The sequence below is a fragment of the Australozyma saopauloensis genome, chromosome 1 (assembly GCF_035610405.1).
Source record: "Australozyma saopauloensis chromosome 1, complete sequence".
In the NCBI taxonomy this organism is placed as follows: domain Eukaryota; kingdom Fungi; phylum Ascomycota; class Pichiomycetes; order Serinales; family Metschnikowiaceae; genus Australozyma; species Australozyma saopauloensis.
The window spans coordinates 444494-466970 of NC_086131.1; the positions used below are offsets into that span (position 1 = coordinate 444494).

Below are 22477 nucleotides of genomic sequence, written 5' to 3' on the forward strand. Positions count from 1 at the left end.
AAGGGCTGCACGCCGTTGTCTCACGTTCACTAAGAGCATCTTAAAATTTTGGACATTACGCTGCGGAGACGTCCGAACCTATATTACTAATTTTATCCGCTCTACTCGAGGTTTCGAGGCTCCATTGTTGACAACCTTCATGGTCTCGTATGTTCAAATAAACACTTCCGCTAAAGAGCGGAATTCGTAACCATGAAGGAAGCTCATATCACTCAAGGTTGGCCAACGCCAAACAATAAGTAGCTATTACATTATAAAAGACAAGTCCGTGGATCAACTGAAAGAGTTCTTGAGCAATCGCCACATGTCTTTACGGATAATTGTTCGCTTTCTTGCAGATTGTGACTTTGTTTACCGATTGATATACACATTTATCGAAGCATTTGTGGTGAAACATTGTACCCCTTCCTGAATTGCAAAAGGTTCATAACACTTCGGTCTGGATTCCAAACCACAATTCGGATCCGATCATACGGGGCTGCTGGCCTCTAACCGCAAAACCATTCTTTCATGTCGTCGAAATTTAATCATTCTTGTACGAGTTCCCGGCTCTTTAGTGTTCTTTTATTCATAGCTTGATTTATCTCGTAAACTTCCAACGGAAGAAGAAGTAATAGCTTAATTCTTGTAGTGCTGTACCTATTTGACTGGCGAAAATCTTACTGCACGGCGCACACAGGATACGCAGTACGGCCTAAAGGCAGCCTTGTGTACAGCATTGGCGATTACATCATTCAACATAGCCGTAGCGCATTCTCCCACAAAGAATCTCAGATACATTGCTGCCTCTTTGATTGGCACCTTTCATCATACCTCTAATCCCAGGTACATCAAGGATAGAACCGCACGTGTCATGCTTTCAGACAAATCCGGGCATTTTACGAGGAGTATTGCATGTGCTTCGAAATTGTCTAGCTATGGTACGGTGGATGGTAACCGCCTAATCGCACCACCCTGAAGCGAAGCAAGGACGCTTTTCCTCAGATTTGGACGCATGTCCCCTCTCCGGGTCCAGACTCACAACCATAGGAGTTGCAACATGCAACATAGTATGGTCCACCTGAGTGCGCCCGATCTGAGGCAAGTGGCGTTTGACCCGAGATCCATGACGGTCTTGCATCAGAAGCAAGAAAGGTTAGTTGCTTACTGCAGGTGAGATGGTTGGGAGGTCTGGCGGACTGCAGGAGCCTCTCCTTCACATGTCCCCATGTCAGGAACAGCGAGCGGGAATACATACTACTTCTTTTTAGTGGCTCGTGTTGTCCTTTTTTTCCTGATCTTTATTTTTTTAACCCCGTCAGGACCAATTTCGAACGCACCCAAAGCTAATTTCCGAGCGACGCAACACTGTCTTTTGGTTGCTATTTGCTAATTGATTTGACCCGCTTCCATACACCTCGAGAGACATTTGGTCCCATACATTAGTTGTTTTTGTTGACCGATTGTTGCGCACTATACTTTAGTCAGAGGTGCAGAAGAGACAAACACTCACAGGATCAATCTGGCATTCTCAATTGGTCGCTTATTCTTTTGTCCAATTCATCTTTTTTTATAAACCCCTCCTTGGTTTTCCACAAATATCCCTTCCCACATATTCACATCTGATATCATGGATCCTCCGTTCATGGTAGACCAGGATACAAAGCCGCCGGTGCTGATGCGAAGAAACTTTTTCCCAGAAGAGCACGATCGCCTGCAATACAGCTACGATGTTAAGATTCCCTTCCCGCAGGGCCAATACTTTCCTCCTCGACTGTCTGTCCGAGTCATGCCGATGAAGGCTTATGGCGATCCTGGCGCAAACAATCAAGAAGTGCACTACAGCGACCCAAGATATATGCCTCAAGATATGCCATATGACGAGAAAAGATTCAAGAACTACTATGGGTATCCGATTCAATCTTTAACTCCTGCTCATGGCGGCATGATGGGCATGCCTAATCCCAATCAACCCGGTATGATGAACAATGGTATGCCAGGAGCAATGTCGCTGGGAATCGGTGCGATGGGTATGACTGCTGGCTCCGGCATGAACAATGGTGTCGGTGTCAGTGGTACAAATGGTATGGGCCCTAACCTCGGGCCAGGTATGGGATTGGGAATGGGCCCAAGTTCCAACGGTGCCCCGGATCTACCAAACAATCCTAACAACAATAGTACAGGCATGGGCCCGGGCATGAGCTTAGGCTCTGGCATAGGTTCAATGCCAAGCACAATGAACACTGGTCATTCGAACTCACTCCCAAACATGCAGAGCGGTGGTCTGTCTTCTGTACCAAATTCTATGGGTTCCATTATGGGCCAGAATCAATCCAATGACCCTGATCATTCCATGTCATCAGCCAATGCTAACATCAATAATCCCGGCATGTTGCCAACCATAAATCAACAACCAAGCATATTTCCCGGAAAGCTCGAAGAAGGCGGGGGCCTTGTATCTCCAATTCCTCCTCTTCATATCCAGCAACAGCTTGTCAATAAGGAGGATGAACACAGAAAGATTGACGCCGATAATCAGATTCAATCGAAGTGTTCCAGATGTAAGAAGGAGTTCACGCAGAGTCTTTTAGTAGCAAAGGACTCTTTTCTGGGCAAATTTGGTACAGAGCCAAAAATATTCAAGCTTTGCGACCACTGCAGAGACTTGCAGCGTGAGCGCCTGAGACGGTGGCAAAAGAAAACCAAAGATAAACAAGGGGCTTGTCGTCGTTGTGGAAATGAGATTCCTCAAGACCAACAGAAGTATGTCTTGTGCCCACTGTGCCGTCAAAACCTCAGAATCCGAAAAGCTAATCGTGCAGCTCAAGGAAAGTGTGTACATTGTTCTGGTCCGATCAACTTGCTGATCATAAACGAAGAAAGTGTCGATGAGAACGGACGCAGGTCGTCTGTATCTGGTGGTTCTTACAAAGTTTGTCAGCGATGTCGAGAAAATGATAAGATTCGCAGGACCAACTTGGAGCGCATGGGCAACTGCAATCGCTGTGCCAAGGCCTTGTCAGCAGAAGAACAGGGAAGACATAAAGTCTGTTTGAACTGTCGCCAAAAGAAGAAGAAGATTGGGAGCGTTTCGTTGTATAGCGGGTTCCCTGGTGTTCCGTCAATGGTCAATATGGAAAACTCTCAGCAATCTGTCAACATTCCTCCTCCGCAAAAGAACGTTATGTCACACATGAATTATATGCCAATGGACCAAAATACCATGATGGGGCCAGCCTCAGTGAACCAAATGATGCAAGTTGGAGGCCACATGCCGCAACAGGAGTATGTCCCTCCATATGCACAAGTCATCCAGTTGCCAGACATGTATAAGGCTCAAATGTCTCAATACCCAATGCAGCATCAACCTGATCAAAGCCAACAGGGCCAATATCTTCTTCAACGGCCACAATTCAATCGCTAAACTGCTCACGCATCGCAAGGTCGCTACTCTTTTAATTCATTCATACAGTTTGCTACAAAGGAGTCGTGCAATTGCCTGGTGAACGTTTGATTACGACCTCAGAAAACCATCTTGTTGGCCAGCACCATGGTTTGATGAATTTCACTAAGGGCAGGTACATTTCATCTTTTTTTTTTGTTTGGCCGATTTGAAATGACCTGCTCAGGATTGTTTTATTTTTTTGCATGTTTACGTCGCCTCAGAGTTTGTATGATGATCGTGTAATAGTATTGTTTCATTTTTATCTCTGTAGATCTAGACCATTTTTGTCCTTTGCATAATTGTAAGACAAAAATGCACAGCGAATGTTTCCCAAGCAAGCACAGCCACCTAAATGACGCATCGGGATATTTTGCCGTTCGGATTATGCGCCAGCGGCCTGCAGTCCCAATATATTGATAAGCGTGCTTTGAAAAGAGGAATAGATCCGTAGTTCTTGGGGGCTACTTGGATGCATTCTGCAGACGCACTTAATTTCGGAGTGCATAAAACCTGTAGGACCCGCATGGGCCAAACCATCGTGCATGTGCGGGCCGGCAGCCATGCAGGGCGTCTATCCCCAAACTAGGTTACATATTGAGCCTCACACAAACACGTCTTGAGACACTGGGAAGGAGAGTACTTTTGGGTATTTTGAGACAAAAATTGCGGTTTACTGCATCCCGCAGGCTTGGCCTGTAATGCAACTGAGATTTCTTAACGGTACCCTGGTTGGATCCACTGACCACAGTATCTCAAATTTGACTATTAAGGGATTAGTTCAAGAGGATGGATAGAGTACTCAATTCGTGTGATTTTGAGAACATTATATTTTTCTTGTTCTTCCGTTACTTATTTCTTGACTCGTGAACACCAAATGTGACGCTCAATCGGGTTTTGCAGCCACGCTTTAATTAAGACCCGTGCATTCCACCATCTTACATTGACAACCGTTTCAGACACAGGGAGTTGCCCATATTATTCATTGATTGAGGAAGTTCCATACATCCACAACAAATTTTGCATTTATTTCTTGCATTAGCTTGCTAGCGAAGCACTATCTACATTCGAGATTCCCCACTTTCAACCTGGCAACTCTTATCTTGGCTTTTCAATATAGGAGGTCAATACTCGCTCGTTACCTTCTATTTCAAGTCAATATTTCAACTTGAACAAACGTCACATTCTCTCGCTGTATTAAAATTTGAGACTTTGTTCTTTTGCTTTTCAATCCTTTTATTCGGTGTACATACTTGGATTTTGTGGCTACACAATAAGAGCACATCAGACCATTGTTGGAGAGTATTCGGAACCAAAATTTGCATTATTACTATCAACTAGAAACATCTGCCGTGTATGTCTCATGAAAGTTTGCATTCTTGGGAGAAGGAACTTCCCCCAGTTCCTTCAACGCAAGATGCTACTCTATTAAAACCTAAGTCTCTCAATCGAAAAAATGTCAAGAATCTCACTTTTCTGTCAATTCAACAAGATTCAAGCGAACCTCTCAAATTGTCAAAGTCCTCTCTAGGAGGGCGGCGAGCTCCACCAATGTTGGACCTCAATCAAAGGGGTTTTAGCTCATCTTCTCTTGGACAAGATGATCCTGTGCTCGCGTTCCAAGAACTTAAGCTTTCGCCTGCAACTGTCAATGAAAGCATTCGTCCTCAAATAGGACAAAAGCGTCAGACAATTGTAAGTTCATACTCCCCTACGAGATCAGTTAGCAGCCAAGAGGGAACCATTGCCTCTTCTTTGCCAACTACTCCTTTAGCATCTACCACTTCGTCTAATAGCTTGAAAGATAAAGATTTGGTACACCTCAAAGAGCTCGGAGCAGGAAATTATGGATCAGTTCTGAAGGTATTTCACGTTCCACTGCAAAAAACCATGGCCCGTAAGATCGTAAGCATAGACTCCAAGCTGACGACCCAAACGCAGATTATAAGAGAACTCAGAATTATGCATGAATGTCGTTCTCCACATATCGTGGAGTTTTATGGGGCGTATCTTCGCTCAAACAATACCGTGGTGCTTTGTATGGAGTACTGCAATTGTGGTTCTGTCGATAAACTAGCAAATATGCTTTCTGATAAAGCCTTTCCCTTATCAGTCCTCAAAGTTCTACTGTTTTCCATTTTAAGTGGACTTTATTATCTATACGATACTCACAAAATTATCCACAGAGACATTAAGCCTTCGAATGTTCTCATGACCCATAGGGGCGAGTTCAAATTATGCGATTTTGGCGTTTCCCGTGAGCTTACAAATTCTGTTGCTTTAGCTGACACTTTTGTCGGCACCTCTACCTACATGTCCCCAGAGAGGATCCAAGGAAATATGTACAGCATCAAATCAGATGTGTGGTCAACTGGGCTCATGCTCTACGAATTAGCATCTGGCCTAAGCCCCTGGTCAGACCCTGAAGCCGGGCACTTGACTGGTATTAGATCATCTAAGGTTATTGGACCAGAAGGTATTTTAGATCTTCTACAAAGAATTGTGAACGAGCAATCCCCATCTCTTCTTAATAAAGAAGATCAATTTACTAAAAAGATATTTGATTCTGATATGTGCCGATTCATAGACAAATGCTTGGTGAAAGACGAGGAGCATAGACTGTCTCCACAAGATCTCTTGCAAGATCCTTTCTTAGAATCTGTGGCCATCGGAACCTTTGACAAAGAAGTCAAATGCTGGGCCAAGCTGATAAGAAAACAGCTGAAGGAAGACAATTGAAAAAAAAAGTCACACGCAATTGCATCTAAAGCAACATTTTAATTCTAGTTAACAAATACAATCTCATAGCATTTAATATTATATAACGACACTTGTTCTGTGAATTCAACTGAATATGAGAGCGTTCACACTTCTATTACTCCTCTGTGTGATTGTCAAAAAAACTCTCCGGATGTGAGTTTGCTCAGCGAGTAATCGATTGATTGTTTTTGTCAGTAGACATGTGCATTCTAGCGCGTGGTCACATTGATCGTCAGGACCTAAATTCAAGCAATAGTCACATTGGAACCATCTCAAAAGTTTCCTTGACCGTCCCTTATCCAGATTGTTGCTGTCACTTGCAAGTGACAGATTGATTATAGAGCTTTCTGTATCAATTCTGCCACTAAACAGAAGTAAATTCTCAAAGAAGCTGGAGTCTTCATCAAAGAAAGATGAAGGTTGAACTTCTGCTCGGTATGAATCAAGACTTGACCCCAGACTCCAGGTGAACCGTTTTGGAAGCTGAGATTTAGTTAAGAGATTCATCTCCGCGATACTGAGTAAAAGCTCCTCCATTAGAAACCGGTCTTTGAAAGAGAGCGATAATTGTGCAACATTGATGAAGTGAGGTATTGTTAAATCGTGCGATTGAGTAGACAATAAAGTAATTTGTGGCTCGTTCGTTTCATTGAAGTTCATGTTTGGAGCACGAAACGACACAGCAAAATCAAGAGCTTGCTGTCCAGCAGCAATGATAAATACATCATTGAATCGTTTTTGGTAGGTGTCTTGAAGTGAAGGGCTTTCTCTCAAGGTGGCAACATCTGTGAAGGTGAATTGCTGATCATTAAGGAGAAGGTGACGGATTACTAACAAACAATCATTGGATTCTTTCTTGACATCGTTGAGAATGACTAGCGTCCTGCCCATTAGATTCGCTCCTTGACATAGATGGTCCTTGCAATAGGACATGAACGGAACAGCGACATCTAGTAGGAAACAACAGTCGCGCAGAGAGACCTGATCAGGCACAAGAAGTAACAGTTTGGAAGGATGTGGGATTTGTATAAAGTCCTGAAGTCCCCCATCGATAGTCCTTCCATAAATCCATTCCTCAGTGCACGGGTAGTTTCGATGAAGATCATACTGATCTGCTTTGTCAAAGGCAACATCATCCTCTTGCAACGACACTAGCCGACAGTTCTCGCATGTATTCGCGCAGTTTTGCAATAAGCAATTAGAATAGGGAAACACGAATACCCTCTGGCCTCTCGCGAGCTCTGTGAACCCGCTGGTGTGCTCGGTATTGATTCGGATCTGCCCAATGATCCGCAGGCCCGGCACGAAATTCGTTTGCCGAACAAAGTCCCGTGAGAAGTCAATTGCAACATGTTTAATTCGTAGTAATGCTGAGCTGGGCTTTGGTTGTAACAGACCTAGAAGAATGATTGTCTCTCGTAGAAACCCGGAACTGGCTATCACTCTTCTGACGGGAAGGAGACTCACAGGATTAGCACTGAGATACAGACATCTTTGATTGACATCAATCACTGAATCTTCTTTTATTGTAATAGTGAAAGATAAGCTCTCGTTGGGCAGGAGAGTGGATGACATGTCTTCCTATCACTAGGCCAACAAAAAGGCAAATGAGCAAGGCACAGAGCTTTTATATGTGAACTCAATAAGGAAGGTGTCACGGTTGCGTCTAGTAAGATAGGCACGGCCACAATTTACGACAAGAGATGGGAAACGGGAGTGCATCAAGGTTGAGGTTGTTAATACGGGCACGTACACTCCCGAAGGATCGAAATCTGTCAAAAACGGTTATGTGTTGGAAGAGGAACAACGCGTCTTGAAGACACCACCAGGCAAGACTGAGGGAAAAAGACGAGTGAAAGAAAGCAAGCCATGAAAACAATCAAAAATTGCAAATCAATGGAACTTATAATATTTTTAGTCACACATTCTGGACGTATATTAACATTCCATGTTTTGGCCGCACAACAGAGGTACTGTATAATGGCAAACCTTATTTGCTTTGGGTTGCACAGAAGGTTCTTAATAAGGTAGATCCTTTACTCAAATCAAGAACAGAAGCGCGCGGAATTCTAGTCATTGAGTACTCGTTGATACTTCAAATTTGGTGGCTAAGCCTTTTCTCTCTGCAGCAATTGGAATAACACTGTGTGTTTTCACGAAGAGGAAGAATTAGTTGTGGTGAATATTTAGTTGAGGTGCATGCCCTGATAAGCGAAAGATTCCTCATACCCATGAGCCAGCTCTTAGCATAACCAAGACCAACCACCCGAGCACTATGAAATGAAACAATACCGTCGCAAGAAATCAATTGAAGTAATAAATGAATTCTACATAGCCTAAAGACAAATGATGAATAATTTCATGACTAAAACTCAGGACGAGGAACTACCCGGCGACTTTTTTTGGCGTTCTTCCTCTTCAAGAAGTGAGAGCCTCAAGGCTTCTTCAACCATCTTGTCTTCGAGAGAATCTATGAACAGACGATTGCCATTGCCAGTGGCACTATCTCCAGTGACAATTAAACTTGACGCATGTATGGCGCTTGCTGTGGCAGATTTGCGTGCTAATCTACTTCTGGCAGATGCTAATTTCAGCTCCCAATCAGGGCGTATGAAGTCAGTGGTAATTACGGACTTCGAGTCAGCTGAGATGGAGGAGCGTCTACGAGGTTTCACATGGCGAGTTGGTGGGGGCACGGAATGAGTTTCAGTCTCATCGGAAGAGTCAACAGCACTATCAGTAGCTCCTTCTGCAACAGTTTCGACTATTGTTGGCTCTCTGTAATCGCCCGGTTTTGTCGTGGTGCCTAGTCCGACATGCACATCTAGTGGAGGATCATAGGTCACACCAAAATCAGCTGTGGCGCAATATGGACAATTGGCACACTCAGAGATAAGCGTATGCGGTAGCTCACTGCTATCTTGCTGACCAGGGTCGTCATGAGGGGGGTGAGGTTCGAGTCTTTTAATCTGAACAAAACACTCAGTGCAGATGGGCTGCCGGCAGCATCTGCTGTAGTTCATTGGCTCAGGGAAATACAAGAAGCAGATTGGACATTCTACTGCAGTCTTGTACAATTTGATGATAAGGTCTTGCAGCGACAAGTCCTCGTTATGCGTGCTGCTTTTGCGGGCAGTAAGATAATCAAGATCATTTTGTCTCCTTTCTGCCTTCATTTTGTCGATCATTTCACGTTTCTTTGCCTTTTGTTCCTGACGTTTATAGTAGTTCAGCGACCGATGGATCTTATGGTCCTCGGGGTCAAGTTCTTCCTCTTCCTCAGCAAAAGCATCATCATCGGCATGAAGAGGCATTTGCGAAATCAAAATGAAAATCTCTTTATCGCTCCAACTTTCGTCAAAGTCCTGCAACGGAGTGTAGAATGGAGCTAATCTCCGAGCAATGATCAAATCGCGAACTATAGAAGTTGAAAAGTCAAGATCCAGTTTGTACGTACCATACGGAGCCAAAAATCCACCATCAACCAGCTCCTTCACACGAACAACGAGGTCGTTGTAGTGCTGAGCCTGAGCCTTGAGCTTATCTTTAGACTTACTGGTTTTCATAGAAGCAGGGTTAAAAACAGAAAGTGCAGTGTTCCTCCTGCTGGACCGGCCGCCAGTATTCGTGCCATGTGAGTTCAAAGAACCGGATCTGGACCGGGGCTCTTTCGTGGGAACATTGCCCATGTTTTAAGTAAGTGATACTAAAGATAAAGAGAGATGAAAGCTTCCACGGTATTGAACTGATCCAGTCTATGAAGCAATTGGGGGCGGTATACAGGATTATCTGAAAATACAAGGCAATTGATTGTTACGATACCTTTGCAAATATGTGATAAGCCTACCTGTCGTATCTGTTAGGGGTACAATATGTTTCTGGAGGGACAAATGCGAATAGGTTGTGGTATCGCGTGATAAGTCATGTGATGCCAATGCTTTGTATCCTTGCTTATGAAAAGAGAAGGGGCTGGACCGTTGCCGAAAAAGGCAATTCTGAAATAAGTCTTGAGCTTCGACTTGAAAAGATTTCTCAGAAATTAATGGAGATTTACTGGATATTTGTCGAGCACCTGCCTCATTGCGGCTCATAGGTATTGCCCGCTTCGCATAGCCTCTCACGCTGCTGTGTTGAGACCTATACTCAAAGAGAACAAATGGCTCAAACCACAAAAATTTCAATCGGGTTATATTTCGCAGCGATTCCTATACATTAAATTTCGAGGTAAACTATTTCTCGTTGTTTTTATTATAATGCAAATTAATTAGAGTCTAAATATTTCAGGCACTATGAAGGTCGGGAGTTCTTTGGATTATCCTCCCGATTTCTAGCCGAATTCGGAATTGAAAGCGCTGATTTGAGGAAATCAACATTAGAGTTTGCTCAACCTAATAAGTGAGTACCTCGAAAATGAGCGAGTAAAAATTCTATGCAAATGATTTGCCTCTGATGGCAAAGTGTGATGTGTGGTGTCGTGAGTAACTACAATCGTGTGAGTCCTAGGCCAAAGCCGACACCAATCATGGACAAGATGGTGGACAACCATAGAACTCCGAGGAAAAAGCTGAGAATCTTCTGATTTGCAGTGTACCTTTGATGATATTTTAAACCCCCGACTATCTTTTCATCGGACCGAACAAAATCATGATAGTAGAATCCGCTTTTGTCTAGCATCCCCAACGCGAGAAGAAAGAAAATAGGTACTACAAGAAATGCGGAAATCATCATCAAACTCCACTTTGCCCATGAGTAGTTGAGATCTGGATTTTCTTGCAACTCGATAAGATTTTCTGTGGATGCAAAAAGCATATTTCTATGAAGCCGTTGCTTCTCAGTTGAATCACGAGTGGGAAAGGCAGTTGGAACAGTAGGCGAATAAGAAGGCTCTTGCATACCAAGAATAGGGTTTCGGTAACATGGGTTGACGAGTTCGGCTGCACTTTGGCCGAGAGAAACATCACTTACCACCAATGGCGCAGGCCTATGCGCTTTTGTTGTATACGGAAATGGCCCACTAGCTACATCATATGATATGGTGCTGAAAACACCAGAACAATCAGGGTCCATCTCCTGTCCAGCAAAGAAGGATTTGGCAGAGTCGACACCATCAAGATGCCCGCTCTCTTGCCTCGAATGAATGGTTTGATAAGCACCACTGGATCGAGTACGATCATTCAGCGAATTTTGCATTGAAACTCTCTGGGATGCAGCTGGTGAGAATTGAGGTTTCATTGGAGTAGTAACCGATACTCTTGATTCTGGGTGATATGCTATTGACATGTTCCCTATCTCACCAGCGTGTGCACTTTCATTGCTTCCCCCAGAAAAAGATATTTCAGTGCTGAGAATCAGTAGCGTTTTCTTTTGTACGTCTATAATGGAAGGCTTTTCAGTCTTAGTCAAAGTCACAAATGTAATCGGGGAAGATTCCAGTGCCGAATTGTTTGAGAAGATGTTGCTATCCTCAACGGGAATTTGCCCGCTTTCGATGCTTGTACCAGCTGATCGCGATTCTGTAGTACCCTTGGAAGCCTTGACTTCTGTTTCAGTAGTGCTGTCAAAGTCTTCATCAAAAAGGAAGTTTTGTGTCACCTCATAATCCTGAATGATCGAATAAATTGTCGCAGCATCTGCCTCTGCTTCCACTGAAATATGCGAATGACTTGATTCAGAGTCAGCAAAGTCTATCTTCGATATCAGTTTTCTAGAATCATGCGCCGTGCTTGATTGTGCTCGTACATCAGCCTTAGATCCACTATACTGAGAACTCGAGCTACTTCTCACTGGGCTCCTTGTACTTGGACGTAGAAGAGAATGTATGGAATGTCGAAATGAAGATCTCAGCGGAGATGCTAGGCCATCAACTCTGAAACTACTTTGGCTCATGCCTTGAACAATGTAATGGAGGGTCGCAAGCTATCAACGCACCTCAAATGGGGAGATCCAGGAAGAATTGAAGAAAGCAAGAGTTGTCCGAGAGGATTTTATACAAAGTTTCAGGGTTTAAAAGTTATCACAGTAGCTGGTAATGCTGAGATCGGTAACTGAGTGTCTCGATTAGGAGCCCTGCGCATTGCTGGTTGACATTTCATCCGAATTGGGATGTAAGTGTCTGCATCACCGATCTATGTACAGGGCTGAGATGAAGTGCCTTAAAATGCAAACTACGCAATGAATGAAAGATGAGCAGATCGGAAATCTTAAAATAATTATCGCCTGCTTCTTTTCCTCCAATGAATATTTCTCTATAGTTTTTAAATCGGTATTATATTACGTTTATTCATAATGGCTTTAAAAATAAAAAGACGTGACGAGAAAGAAGGAGCGTCACTTAAAAAATATGGAGTGGTAGAGACGCGCATTGAGTTGTCAGACTCACTGATAGAGCCCTCAATTTTCGAAGGAAAGAAGAACTTGAGATAGATCGGGTATTATTGGGTCACACAATCGTTTAGTAGTACATGTTGAGCCGCTCTCTCTTGAACAAACGAGCTGCTGTAGTACATGGGTTGGCAATAGGAGTGGCAATTGTAGTTGTTGCTGCAGAAATAGCCTTTGTTGCCACAGGAGTAGCTATGTATGTTACTGACGCTTTCGGGGCCGTAGCAGAACTAGATGGCCTTCCAGACAGACTGCCAAAGAGACTACCGAGCCCACCTAAAAGGCTGCCACCACCAAGTAAAGCACCTAAAAGTGAGCCCAAACCCTTAGAGCCAGAAGTAGCTGAGGATGAAGTAGCAATTGCTGTTCCATTTTTGCGAGTAGAGCCAGGGGAACTAACAGTACTCCCACATTTGCCCAGAAACGCATTGACTGCTGTAGAAGCAATGGTCTTCAAAGTCAGGACATTCAATAAATCAGATAATAGTGCTGGAACAAGGCCAGATTGACTTACTGCTTGTACTAAAGGTTGAAGCTTGAGAAGGCCTTGTGCGTAAAGAACTCCTATTAACAGAGCAGAGAATCTGTAGAATTTAGGGTCAACGAGGGCTGCCTCGACAACTTGCGTTGCCAAACCAGACTTCGCCAAACTGTCTAAAACGTTGTTAATAACGTCGTCAACCGCCCTTTTGTCTAGCATTTCTAAGTTATCGAATTCAGTTTCCTCGATGAGTCCATCCCTACGAAGTAATTCCAATCCTTCCTCATGTGTGTATGGTTCGTCTCTTTTGAAAATGTTTCCAAGCTCTGACTTCAAGAGGCCCAAGACTTGGGCGAAAAAGCCACAGTCCGCGATGATATCGTTGATCACCGATGTTATCAAACCAGATTGTGTAAGATATTTCAATAAAGTGGCGGCACTGATTAAGTTACTCTTGATTACAAAGAGAATACCTTGCACAGCAGCTGCTTGCAAGACAACGTTACTAGTGAAGTACTTTAAAACAACCGGTGCCAAATTAGTGTCTTTGATTGCATCCAATACGTTGGTCACGATTGTATATTCTCTTGCTGAAAGTTCACTCTCCAAAAGTTCTCGTTTTTCGCGCATCATCTTCAATTCATTGAGATCTGACAAGGCATTCTCTAGCTCTTGTCTTTTGATCAAGGAGAGACTATCAGAGGCAGTCGACTCCGTCATTTGTGTTGGAGCAGCTTCTGCAACAACAGCTGAGGTGGCAAGAACAGCCAAGGCAGTATTGGAGAATTTCATTTCGGATTAGGTGAACGAGCGGCGAAGATAGTAATTTGGTTCGAAGAACAGACAGAGAAAGATTTGAAGAATGAGATCACCCATGCACAGGGGACGCGCTTATTTGGGAAGGTTTATATACTTTCATAGATACTAAGTATTTTCTTTTCATTAATTACTCGAAGAGGCACTTACTTAAGAGACGACTTCCCAAAAGGGTAAATAGAAATGGCTGCAAATTTGTGTGCACACCTGACTTTGTTTGCACCTGGAGATCTTGTCATAGTCAACAGAATTAGCCTGGAGTGTACGAAAACAGTCCAAAATAGTTCCAAATCAGGTAAATGAGCACCTTGATGCAGCCTGAGTAAACAGTTCTTTCTGTTCACGTTGCCCAATCGGAAGGGTACTTGACACTCAACATGGCTCTTTACTGTACAATGGGAAGGCCAAGAATTTAAGATCCGAAGAAGTTGTAAATCATTAATTAAGTCAGAATATCAATGACCGCATGTAGGTATTTTGAGAATGTGATTCAACGTTGAAAGCTACCTTTTGCCGAAAAAGCTCATGAGTGACGCTTGTTTTTTCTTCCCATCGTTTTTTGCACTTTTGTTAGTCTTAACTGCTTCAAGTTTGTTCAACTTAGGGGCACTCTTTTTAGGCTGCGCTGTCTCTGTTTGCTTATACAGTGTAAAGTATCCGTCATTGTCAACTGTGGTTTCTTTAGGAGTGACATTAAAGGGTTCAGGCGTAGCAGAGGATCTACCAGTAGAATTAGACGTAAAAGATCTGAAAATAGAGTCTTCTGGTACCGTAGGCGCGCTAATAGGCTCGGCGTCTTGTGACTCTGGATCATCATTAACCACTGCTATTGGCTGACTTTCTTCCTCCACAGGAAGCTCGTTAGTTTTTAGATCACTTTCATCATCTGTGAAATCATCATCGAGGAAGAGCGACTCTAGTTTGGAGTTGTCAGCCACCATGGGGCCAGCAGATTTCAGTCCCACATCGCTCTCTGGTTCAACTTCTTCGTGATCCGCCACTACAACTCTTTCTTTGGGTTCCGTCTGCTCCAATTTTCTGGATTTATACTGATATGCTGGCTTAGATTCTGCTGCTCGCTTAATAGCTGCGTTTGTTCTCATCTCCTTTCTTAGAACGTTACCGGAAGGAGGCTTCACAGGCGTCTTCCTTGACTGATACACCGGTCCGCTCCTTTTATTTGTACCGCTTTCAATAGTGGTTTTAGATTGCGGAGGTTTGGGGACATTGACAGCCTTGGCCTCAGGTTTCACTGTCAGTGGCAGTATTACCCTAGCACTTTTTGAGAGAACTGGCCCTTTGATGAGGCCGAGTTCGTGATAAGTTGCTACTTTGCTTAAATTCGTTGGGTTGCGAAGTTCCTCCAGTGCTGTTTCCACGGGGCTTATGTTGTTCTGCTCCAATTGCAAGCTGTAGATTTGTATAGTGTGAACCTTGTCAAAAGTCAATGTCAAGTTTTCGTTCAAATCATTTTCTGTCTCGAATCTGTGGATAACTATTGATTCTCCTCGTGTTCCCGTGGCAATAAAGCATGCACACACTCTTTTCTTATTGGTTTGGTAACATTGTGCAAGTAGATGTTTGCTCTTATTCATCGATAGCTTGAGATCTCTTGAAATGGTATGATACGTAATGGGTCGTTTCTCCATAGCTTCGAAAACATATTCCACTTCTTTTTCTGAGAAGTCCATGGTCATTTGTTCTTAGAAGCAGTTTGAAGTGGACTAGTTGGTCGCGTACACGTCTGAAATAGTGTCAAAGCACGTCAACAAAAATAGTAGTTACAAAAAAGAGACAGCAAATATTAATTAAAAAAATAAATAAGAAGTGATTCAACATATGATATTTAAAAGCGTACAACATCTTCTCATATGCTTAATTTGGCTACAATCAAAATGGACGAAGAATTCAATAAGATTATGCATTAATCAAAAAATACTATACAAAAAAGCAATAACATAATCACAACTCATCTTTGACTAGCTCACTCTTCCTAGCTAAGAACTCTTGGCGGCTTTTTTCTCTTGCCTCGAGTGAGCCTCCCAACTCGTTGTCGATCATTTCGTCTGTCACTCCATCCGATATCAAGGTCTTCCAGGATCTGAGTCGTGAGAAGCCATTTCTAGCCATACGGTAGTCGGCAAAAGCCTGGTTTATCCTTTCGGCAGAGTTGGCAACGAAAGGACCGTGTTGGACAATCTTCTGGTCCAAAATTTGACCACCAATCAATACAAACTCAAGGTCTTTTGATTCGGTTGCAGGGTATACTCCTTCAATTGTGTCTCCATTGGCATTGAAGAAAACATTGTCATATTGACTCACTGCAGTCTTATTCTGGAGCACCAAATTGTCGCCCTCCAAGACATACAAGAAGAAGTTGTAGTCTGAGGGAACCAGCTGCTTAAAATGTGAGCCAGGCTTCATGATGTAATGGTAGTACTTGACGGGCGTGTAAGCAAGTTCAGCATCCAGTTTCACTCCGTAACTCTCACCTGAGATGACTCTTACCTTCAATTTACCATCTTGCTCAGTATACTCAGGCACCTCCCACTCCCTCAAGTCTCTATAGCGTGGTTCGACTTCTTTGAGCTTTGCAGGCAAGTCTACCCAGAGCTGCAAGCCCACATTCTTGGAACCATCCTTATGAATAACAGGCATCTCACTGTGAACAGTGCCTCTACCAGCAGTCATGAATTGCAAGTCTCCCGATCTCAAGACACCGCGAGAACCGGTGAAGTCTTCATGTGCAAACGCACCCTTGAGCATAAGGGTGATGGTCTCCTGACCCAAGTGAGGATGTTCTGGAAATCCACCCACACCGCTCGAGGAGAAATGATCGAAGAGAAGGAATGGGCTGAAGTTGCGCATCTGCATGTTTCCAATCGAGCGTCTGACTGTAGCGCCAACGCCCTCGGCCTGTTCAATACCGGGAAGAATAGTTTTAATGGTTCTCATAGACATTTGTGTGGATATCACTAACTGAAGTGTGAAAAAAAAGTAAAGAACACAGAGAGTCAGGATGTTTCGCATCAATTTATAGTGCGAGCAAATCTGAGAAACCTTCTAGAATGATTTGGGAATTGCAAATCAGATCACACCGGCTCGTAAGAGATCATTCTGGTATTTATCAGATTACAATTGGGTTAGTAAGTACTCTCAGTGCACTCGATGATGCCTGCATCCAGCATAGAATCAATTACTATCACCTTAGTCATTCACCATGCAGGTGCATATCTGAAATCCGGGGAAACCTGACTAAGACAAAAATGAGTCAAAAGAGGCTCATACATACAGGCCAATTGTTAAAAAGGACTAATACTTGTATTAATATTCTAAATTCTGACAAGTTGCATTTTCGTGTGTGCAACCTTATCGATCTTTCGTCGTCGTTCTATCTTCTTCTAGTAAGGGTGTAGATGGTAGGGAAGATGACATTGATTGGAGTGTCAAGATCAACATCAATGATCTTCTGCAATTTGCTGATGAATTCATCTACAGTATCTGGCTTTTCTGGAAATGCCTTCTTCCAGCTGTGGTACCCACTCCAACTGGTACCATAATTCTTGTAAGTTCTCAAAGTAATCTGCTTCTCGATAAAAAGAGTGGTGTAGTCCCGCTCATTCTGCTCAGGATGGTAGTACTTCTGAACTGTATCATAGAAATATTTTTCTGGAGGAAATACGTCTCGCAATCCCTCACGGTACTTCTCATGGCCGGGATTTTCGAAGAAAGGACCCAAAAACTTTTCATAGTCGTCTCCATATTTTTCTACAGATGACGCATATGAAAATTCCAAATTGAGTTTTGTAGCTTCGGGAAACCCAACAAATACAGGGTCCAAGTAAAACCACCATGACAAAGTACCATTGGGTTTCAATACACGATAAGCTTCCTCGAAGACACGATCCATATCCATCCAGTGACATGCTTCCGCCGCAGTGATCAAATCTATAGATCCTTCTTTGACTGATTCTGGTGTGATTTCTGCAGGCGCAACCAAAAAATCGACTGAGTCTTTCTTGGCCGAAATTGCATTTTGGCGACTGGCCTCAATCATTGTCTTGGACAAGTCGGTGCCAATTACACGATCAAAGTAGTCTGCGAGCTTCAAAGCGACGAACCCGGATCCTGTACCGATGTCCATAGCGAGATTGGTAGTATTTCCGGCCTTTTCTTTGTGAAACCCTATCAATGTTTCGTAGTATGAGTCTGGATACAGTGGTCGAGCATCGTGATAATGCTGAGCATCAAAGTCTTGTTTAGAGTAGGTTGCCATTGCCAATTGAGTGGATATTGAAAAAATGAACGGGATATTATCTTCGATTTAAATAGTTATGGCAATGGTATGAGTAGTTGGTCTGAAACAAATCAAGGGTGCACACAAGCTGAGGTTGTGACGGATAATGAGGAGACAACTCCGATGCCGGTACTTTCTTGCCCGGTATCGGTGTAAATCCACAACAAACACAATGTAAATAGCAAAAAAAAAAATACAGAACTTACGGCCCGGTTTGTTTATGTGTGAATTTGTTATTTGTTTACATGTTTGTATACGTGAGTGTGACAAAAAATCAAACTGTTATTGGTGGAGCGGAAAGTAGTTATTAACACCAAAACTATAAGCGGCGGAGATGGAAATGCACGAGGACCAGCAACAAAAAGGAAAGGAAGGGGAATGTGGGAATTTTTTTTTTTTTGTGTCGTTATTTTCATGATCATTTTTGACCACTTGGATTACTGTGTTTTTTTCAGTTCTCTCTCAGAAGTCTCGTTATTCAGCTTTCTAGCTGCCAAAAATTCCTTGTACTTCTCTAAAGTAATCTGCTTCTGCTTTTCTTGATATTCTCTGACAAATTTGTATTGAGTGTCACTCATGACATCCCAGAATGTAAAGAATGGCTGGGAGTAGTTGAATCTGAAACCCCAAGACTGGTGGTGAATGTCATGGTATAAAGCATTGTTGGGGAACAAAATCTGGAAGGGATCAAAAGGAAATCTGTAGCCGCAGTGATCGTCTACGGTCTTCATGGTAGCAAATGTAAATAAAAACATACCTTCTCTTGGAGTCAACTTCAAGAGGAAGGCCACCAATCCAGTTCCTAAAGTGTCAAGCAAAAATCCTTCCACTGGATCATTGTAGAGGGCACCAAATGAGTAAGGTACGTATAATCTGTGATGTCTGGAATGGAAACGGCGATACAAGAATTTACTTTCGTGCATGATACGGTGGAGCCAGTATTGCCAAGTATCGATGAAGAGAAGACACACGGCGATTTTGAGGAATGACCAGCCATAAGAGTAAGCAAACCACAAAAGAGAGTCGGGAACAAAAGAGGGAAAATAGTTTTGCTTCAAATACCACATTTGATATAGCTCATCACCAGTTGTGGGCACCTCATCGATTCTCAAGACAAGCATTCCAACGACCGTCTGTAAGACATGTTGGAAGGCAACATCACGCAACACCTCGTGCGAAGGTACTTTGTTGCGTGCCTGCTCCTCTTCACTTGGATGGATTCTGTATTTTTCTGCGAGTTGAAAGTGATCCAATAAGTGGAACATGAATGAGTATAACCAGTAGGCAAACACGGGAGCCAACACAGCTAGGACACCGTCGGAAATACCAGAGAGAAGATTATCCTTGGGCCTTAGCGCCTTTGAAGGTGCCAAAGGCGAGCCGACCACCTCCGAAAAGTTTTGAGGCAACAGGAAGAAAGGCATCAGAAGAAGTTGGGGTTCCGATTCGTTAAACATACGGGCTAACAGCGAGTGCGCGATATGGGTGTGCCGTGTGATTGATGGGGAGAGCCAGAAGAAGAAAATTGATGTGCTTGTAAAGTACTTGAACAAGAACGATAAATCGAAGCACGCTAGATATTTTCTCACTTTGTTGTTCTCGGTGTTCACAGAAATTCAACGCAAGCAAGAGAAATGCCGGAAGGTTGAGGAAGCGATGACCAAAAGAGTGATGATATTGATCCTTGCTGGACAAAGACAAAAGGGTACTTAATTTTAACGGAAATTTTCAGCTCGAAGAATCCGAATATTATTTCAGGAGTTTATTTCGATCCAATGTCTTGGATTTTCTCAGTTGGTGGGCTGCTAAAATATGATCTGCCGAGAGTGTGAAAATATCGGGCCTGCGTAGAGAACAGAGGAAGGGGAATAGACTTAGTAATACAGGGGGTCTATATCATAGGTTTCCAATAGGGGAAATGCGGCGTATTTATATCACGAGATAGTCCTAGGAAACGGGCGCGCTATTATGGAATGTTCCGTGTGTCACCTGTTTCTTTTTCTTAAAAACAATATGCTTTTAGACACACTACATGTTCCACCTCGATGATGTGGTCCGACTCTTTGGTACTGCAGAGACGCAAGATTCGATGGTCGGCACGCGGAGATACGCGGGGCCCGATAATAAAGTTGGGCTACCAAAAAGAACATAAGCTTTAGCGGGTTGAGCGTACGCGTACATCTTAATGAAGTAGAATGATTTATTTTCTGTAGTCCACCTTTTTTTCTCTCAAAATTCTTGGAATTTTAGCTACTCCTTTTTCAAGGACTTACGGCCTTAGTGGGTCAATAATGGTGTCAATTATGTTGCAACCATGCCATTACTGTTACTCACTTCGTCCATTATGCAAATAAATACACAATACCTAATTTCAATTTCGAAGAGTGAGGGAGAATTTTCATAATAACGAGAGCACGGGAGGAGATATTCCCAAAATTCGAAGTTGTGTAAAAAATCGGACATACTGACATCTTTTATCTGCTATATCCGTGCGGACTTAATGAGTGTTACATTGTGAAGTTAATGACTTGGGAAGCAAGCTGTCAAGTTTTACATCGCGCTATTTCCAGACGGCGGAAATATGTAATTCTGAAGCACAAAGTGTTGTGCGCTAATTATGGATTAAACTTTATCGGGAACCTACACCAAATGCATTTTGGACACGGTTAACTTTGCAACCTTGTGTATTTCTGGTTGCAAAATGTGAACAAGTTCTCGGGTCATGGGTTATCGAATGTGCTGCCTCTGTATTGTAGTAGGTGGGTTGACATTTGACTTACTTTGCAATTGTAGCTAACAGCTGCCTTCTGTGAGGGCCTCGAACTTCCAATAGTGGAATGAGAATTTACAAGCACAATAATCTCATGGGATCTCTCATGCCGTTTCAAAATAGATACTGATATAGCGGATATTATTTCTTACAAAACGACCTCGGGTTTTGGGTTTGATAAACGCTAAAGGAGGAAAGAAACACAATGAATCCTCCCTAGAAAAGGCTTTCCGTTGAACACTTGTAGTTTAAAGTAATGGAAGCATTTATAAACACGGACAAAATCAAATCGTTCAGAATGAGGACAAATTGCTCTCAATTGTTCGGATTTTGTGTAGGTTTCCTATGAAGCTGTGAAAGCATGTTCATGTGAATAATCAAAAGAGCAGGGCAGAAAGGTGCAGAAATGGATTAAGTACATCTGCAACATTATATTTGCAGATCACCCAATTCTTGTTTTTTATTTTTTGCTCGAATTGTGTTTTCTACGAAGAACTCAGTCGCATAGCTTCATAAACTCATAGCTGACATAGATGGAAATTTCAATCCAGAATATCTGATTCAAGAACTGGCTTGAATCAATTCGGTGCTGAGATTTTCTCTTTGCAACTAATTGTAGATTCGAGCTCGATTTATATCATAAGCCGCTAGTCTGAATCAAAAGGGTTTCTTGCACTGTCCGTGGTATTAAAAATACCAATGCTCGAGTGATTAATTACGAGGAGATAAATCTTGCAATATCTTCATAATTAGTCGTGTCATTTTCCCCACCATAGTATTTTGTATTATTGAAACTTTGCGCGTGCTTACACTACTCCACACCAAACACTCATAAACCAGACACAAATGTCGAAATCAAGAGTCAGCGCAGATGACATCTGGAAAAACAATGTCGAGAAAGTAGTATGTATTGCATCTTAAAGATACAATTAATGAAGCTAACATCCAGAACACAGAACTATTCGCTCTTACGTACGGATCCGTCGTTGCACAACTATGTCGTGATTACGAACACAACTACAAAGAGGTGAACAAGCAGTTGGACAAAATGGGATATAACATTGGAATGCGCCTTATCGAAGAATTTTTGGCAAAGACAGGTGCTCAGAGATGTGAATCATTCCGAGAGACGGCAGACATGATCAGTAAAGTCGGGTTCAAGATGTTCTTAAATACCGTACCACAGATAGAGAACTTCTCCTCCGATGGAACAAGCTTCTCTCTCATATTGACCGAAAACCCGTTGGCGGAGTTTGTGGAGCTTCCTTTGACTCAATATCCCAAGATCCATAAGGAGCTCTGGTACTCGCAGCTCTATTGTGGAGTTTTGCGTGGGGCTCTACAAATGGTGCAGCTAGATACCGATGTATATTTTGTGCGTGATTCGATCAGAGGAGACGATAAGACTGAGATCCGCTTGAAGTTGAACAAGGTGTTGAAAGATGAAATCCCTGCTGGAGAAGATTGAGGCATATGATGAGATCATCCTCGTGAGATAAAGTCAACTGGTCTTCTCAGCAACTTTTGAACTCATGGAATAATGACCTTGTT

The 22477-nt window shown here is 42.8% G+C and overlaps 11 protein-coding genes across 11 annotated transcripts; 3 read left to right on the top strand and 8 right to left on the bottom strand.

Annotated features, from left to right (window-relative positions):
• Positions 1-1609: 1609 nt before the first annotated feature.
• Positions 1610-3403, top strand: PUMCH_000211 (uncharacterized protein; the record flags this gene model as incomplete). Its single annotated transcript, XM_063019305.1, has 1 exon — positions 1610-3403. The coding sequence occupies one exon, from the start codon at positions 1610-1612 to the stop codon at positions 3401-3403; it is 1794 nt and encodes a 597-aa protein (XP_062875375.1).
• Positions 3404-4777: 1374 nt separating this feature from the next.
• On the top strand, positions 4778-6160 carry PUMCH_000212 (uncharacterized protein; the record flags this gene model as incomplete). The annotated part of the gene is made up of 1 exon (XM_063019306.1): positions 4778-6160. The coding sequence occupies one exon, from the start codon at positions 4778-4780 to the stop codon at positions 6158-6160; it is 1383 nt and encodes a 460-aa protein (XP_062875376.1).
• Positions 6161-6265: 105 nt separating this feature from the next.
• On the bottom strand, positions 6266-7756 carry PUMCH_000213 (uncharacterized protein; the record flags this gene model as incomplete). The annotated part of the gene is made up of 1 exon (XM_063019307.1): positions 6266-7756. The coding sequence occupies one exon, from the start codon at positions 7754-7756 to the stop codon at positions 6266-6268; it is 1491 nt and encodes a 496-aa protein (XP_062875377.1).
• Positions 7757-8553: 797 nt separating this feature from the next.
• On the bottom strand, positions 8554-9870 carry PUMCH_000214 (uncharacterized protein; the record flags this gene model as incomplete). Its single annotated transcript, XM_063019308.1, has 1 exon — positions 8554-9870. The coding sequence occupies one exon, from the start codon at positions 9868-9870 to the stop codon at positions 8554-8556; it is 1317 nt and encodes a 438-aa protein (XP_062875378.1).
• A 793-nt stretch (positions 9871-10663) lies between these two features.
• Positions 10664-12067, bottom strand: PUMCH_000215 (uncharacterized protein; the record flags this gene model as incomplete). Its single annotated transcript, XM_063019309.1, has 1 exon — positions 10664-12067. One exon carries the CDS (start codon positions 12065-12067, stop codon positions 10664-10666), a length of 1404 nt encoding a protein of 467 aa, XP_062875379.1.
• A 565-nt stretch (positions 12068-12632) lies between these two features.
• Positions 12633-13835, bottom strand: PUMCH_000216 (uncharacterized protein; the record flags this gene model as incomplete). Its single annotated transcript, XM_063019310.1, has 1 exon — positions 12633-13835. One exon carries the CDS (start codon positions 13833-13835, stop codon positions 12633-12635), a length of 1203 nt encoding a protein of 400 aa, XP_062875380.1.
• Positions 13836-14362: 527 nt separating this feature from the next.
• Positions 14363-15556, bottom strand: PUMCH_000217 (uncharacterized protein; the record flags this gene model as incomplete). Its single annotated transcript, XM_063019311.1, has 1 exon — positions 14363-15556. One exon carries the CDS (start codon positions 15554-15556, stop codon positions 14363-14365), a length of 1194 nt encoding a protein of 397 aa, XP_062875381.1.
• Positions 15557-15821: 265 nt separating this feature from the next.
• PUMCH_000218 (uncharacterized protein) lies at positions 15822-16889 on the bottom strand (the record flags this gene model as incomplete). The annotated part of the gene is made up of 1 exon (XM_063019312.1): positions 15822-16889. The coding sequence occupies one exon, from the start codon at positions 16887-16889 to the stop codon at positions 15822-15824; it is 1068 nt and encodes a 355-aa protein (XP_062875382.1).
• A 361-nt stretch (positions 16890-17250) lies between these two features.
• On the bottom strand, positions 17251-18135 carry PUMCH_000219 (uncharacterized protein; the record flags this gene model as incomplete). The annotated part of the gene is made up of 1 exon (XM_063019313.1): positions 17251-18135. One exon carries the CDS (start codon positions 18133-18135, stop codon positions 17251-17253), a length of 885 nt encoding a protein of 294 aa, XP_062875383.1.
• A 458-nt stretch (positions 18136-18593) lies between these two features.
• Positions 18594-19613, bottom strand: PUMCH_000220 (uncharacterized protein; the record flags this gene model as incomplete). Its single annotated transcript, XM_063019314.1, has 1 exon — positions 18594-19613. The coding sequence occupies one exon, from the start codon at positions 19611-19613 to the stop codon at positions 18594-18596; it is 1020 nt and encodes a 339-aa protein (XP_062875384.1).
• A 2361-nt stretch (positions 19614-21974) lies between these two features.
• On the top strand, positions 21975-22394 carry PUMCH_000221 (uncharacterized protein; the record flags this gene model as incomplete). The annotated part of the gene is made up of 1 exon (XM_063019315.1): positions 21975-22394. The coding sequence occupies one exon, from the start codon at positions 21975-21977 to the stop codon at positions 22392-22394; it is 420 nt and encodes a 139-aa protein (XP_062875385.1).
• Positions 22395-22477: the final 83 nt, after the last annotated feature.